We start from the raw sequence: 2,453 nt of genomic DNA, 5'->3' as shown, positions 1-2,453 counted from the left end.
TTTTTTTGTTTATCGTACTTACCTAATCGTTTGGTAAACATGCTCGGCCATAGTGACGTCACCGCAAACATAAATGTGACCTTGCTCCTCAACAATCAGCTTATACAGTGAATCGAATTCCTTCTCAATCAAGTCCTGGACGTAAGTCTGAAAATGGAGAGGGAAATGAAATAAGATTAATACCGCTAAGCCATCAACAGCAGCGGTCAGCAGGCAAAAATGGAACCGCGCTAAATTAAGTAATTCAAAAATAAGATCCAATCTTTTTGGTTGCTAAGGCTGACCTTCGGTATGTTGGGCTCCCGTGAGAGTGCCAAGAAGACGCGATCTAATATTTTATCACGCACCAGTTGCGCCTTCTCCTCTGCATACAGATCCACATCGCGATTGCGACAGCCGAAAAAGAGCCAAACTTTGGGCAGCGCCATGTCGGCGTTCATTTCACGTAACATTTCGAACTCCTGCCAGAAGGAACGGAAGGGCGCAATGCCCGTACCTGGACCAATCAGCACAATCGGACGTGCATGCTCGGCGGATAGATGGAAACTCGGCGCGCTGCGCACAAACATATGCAGCTCGTCGGACTCGTGCAGATTGGCCAGGTAATTGGAGCAGACGCCATAACGCTCATCACCATTGCCATCCTCGCAGCGATAGCGTACAATGGCCACTGTCAGATGTATCTCGTTGTTGACTTTGCGCGGCGATGACGAAATCGAATAGAAACGCGCTTGCAGCGGCATTAAGTTGACCAGCACCAGTGTGGCGGGTGGCTTACAAGAGGGAAACTCCTCCAACACTTCGAGCAAATGTGGCAGTCGCCAATGGCGCCAATCCTCGTATGCGGACGAATCGTTGGCCAGCAGCTGCAAACGTTCCTTGTCCTGATTGTCATCACAAAATCCAGACAGCAGTGTGAGCATTTGACGCGTCGGCGGCGTGGTTACATCGAAGAAACGCAACAGCAAATTGCGCATTGAGTCAGGTGGCACTTTGTCGTGTGATTCCCACAGCTTGAAAATACCATTTGAGGTGTGCTTTTCTTTCAGCAGCTGCAGCTGCAGTACTTCGTCCACATCTTCCACACCAGTAAGCCGCTTTAAGACGCCATCAACAATTTCTGCACGATTAGCTGGAAATATGCCAACATGGTCGCCGGGCTCATACTCCAAGCCGGGTGCGTTGATCTTCAAAAGTATGGTGGTCTTCTCGCCATTACCAATGTTCGTGAGATTAAATGGCGTCTCTTTGATTTGACAGCAATAGACTTTCTTGTTGTGGAACTTGGACAACAACTCCTCGAGCGTGCCACGCGTCTTTGAAGGTACCAAACGAACTGTATTCACAGTGAGCGAGTCATTTTGTAAAGCCAGCGAGGCATCCGATAGACTCTCCTCCGGATCCAGACAGAAAGTTTCACAAGCGAGCTGCAAGCAGAGGATTATTTTAAAATTAATTTGCTTATCGTGGAATTAGCCGCATTAAAGGAAAGCGCGAACGAACCTACCTTAAACACCTCCGGTGCCCATTTACGGAAAGACTGTTCTTGTCCGCACATTTCATCGCCATAAGCCATCTTCAACAGACGCTCACCGCCTAACTCGCCGAGTATGTTGTCGACATATTGGCCAAAGGCGCAAAAGTTGGGATAGGCAGAGGAGCCCAAAGCAAACACAGCGAATCTGAAAGTGAGAAATGGCGATTATGTACCCTCAAGAGCAAAGACAGAGAAAATATAAAAGGCGGAGTCTTAAAAATTATTTCAACGTCTAAGACTTACATACATATATTTAAAAAAAATAAAATTATAAAATTGTTCTAACGATTAGTCTGAGCCATCCGCAGAAAAAATGATTGGATACCACTCTTCTAATCGTAATACTAACTGATCAATATACACTGAAGCGGTCGTATTTTTGAGTGATAATATCTCTAGCATGTTACAATTGATGACAAATTTTTAGTTGGAAATACGCACTTTCAAATCGACGGGATCGGGCCTCAGCTGTCAAACTATTTTAACAGGTACTCTTAAACTATATTCACACTACAGCATAAATAACATTGTTTCGATCAAACCCAGTGGGAATTAGGAGCACGAACTAATACCTTATTAGCAACTTACTCTTCACCTGGCAGTCATTACCATTTCCCTGCCGAACGTCTCTTACTTTTACAAAGGCATGGCCGCCTTATGTAAGTAGGAATTTAGAATGTACATTTGCTATCAAACATACTTCTTAGTCGCTTTACAAAGTAGTTACGTGTAATGCAGAGCAGTCGCTCGGAGTAGTTCGGTGCTTGGAAATAACTTCGGCTGCACGTTATTTTGCAACTGACAACGTAATGTCTCGTCGGAGGTGTTCATTTTGCGCTTTACTAGTAGATTACGCTGGTCATGATGACAATTTTGGTACTAAAAACTGAAAGAAAACATGGCTTACCTCGTAAGG

The 2,453-nt window shown here is 45.0% G+C and overlaps 1 protein-coding gene across 1 annotated transcript in view; it reads right to left on the bottom strand.

Moving 5' to 3' along the window:
• Positions 1-2,453, bottom strand: part of Nos (Nitric oxide synthase) — a 137,407-nt gene that overhangs the window by 53,715 nt on the left and 81,239 nt on the right. Inside the window, exons 14-16 of the mRNA XM_017606197.1 lie at positions 1,508-1,682; positions 285-1,427; positions 23-147 (exon numbers count right to left, since the gene is read on the bottom strand). Coding sequence (XP_017461686.1) covers positions 23-147; positions 285-1,427; positions 1,508-1,682 — 1,443 coding nt within the window. The remainder of the gene's footprint in view (positions 1-22; positions 148-284; positions 1,428-1,507; positions 1,683-2,453) is intronic.

The sequence above is a fragment of the Rhagoletis zephyria genome, unplaced genomic scaffold (assembly GCF_001687245.7).
Source record: "Rhagoletis zephyria isolate East Lansing unplaced genomic scaffold, Rhagoletis_zephyria_1.1 Rzeph_scaffold_00159, whole genome shotgun sequence".
NCBI classification, from domain to species: domain Eukaryota; kingdom Metazoa; phylum Arthropoda; class Insecta; order Diptera; family Tephritidae; genus Rhagoletis; species Rhagoletis zephyria.
Note: the sequence above shows the minus strand (reverse complement) of the source record. Positions and strands in the feature narration are given on the sequence as shown.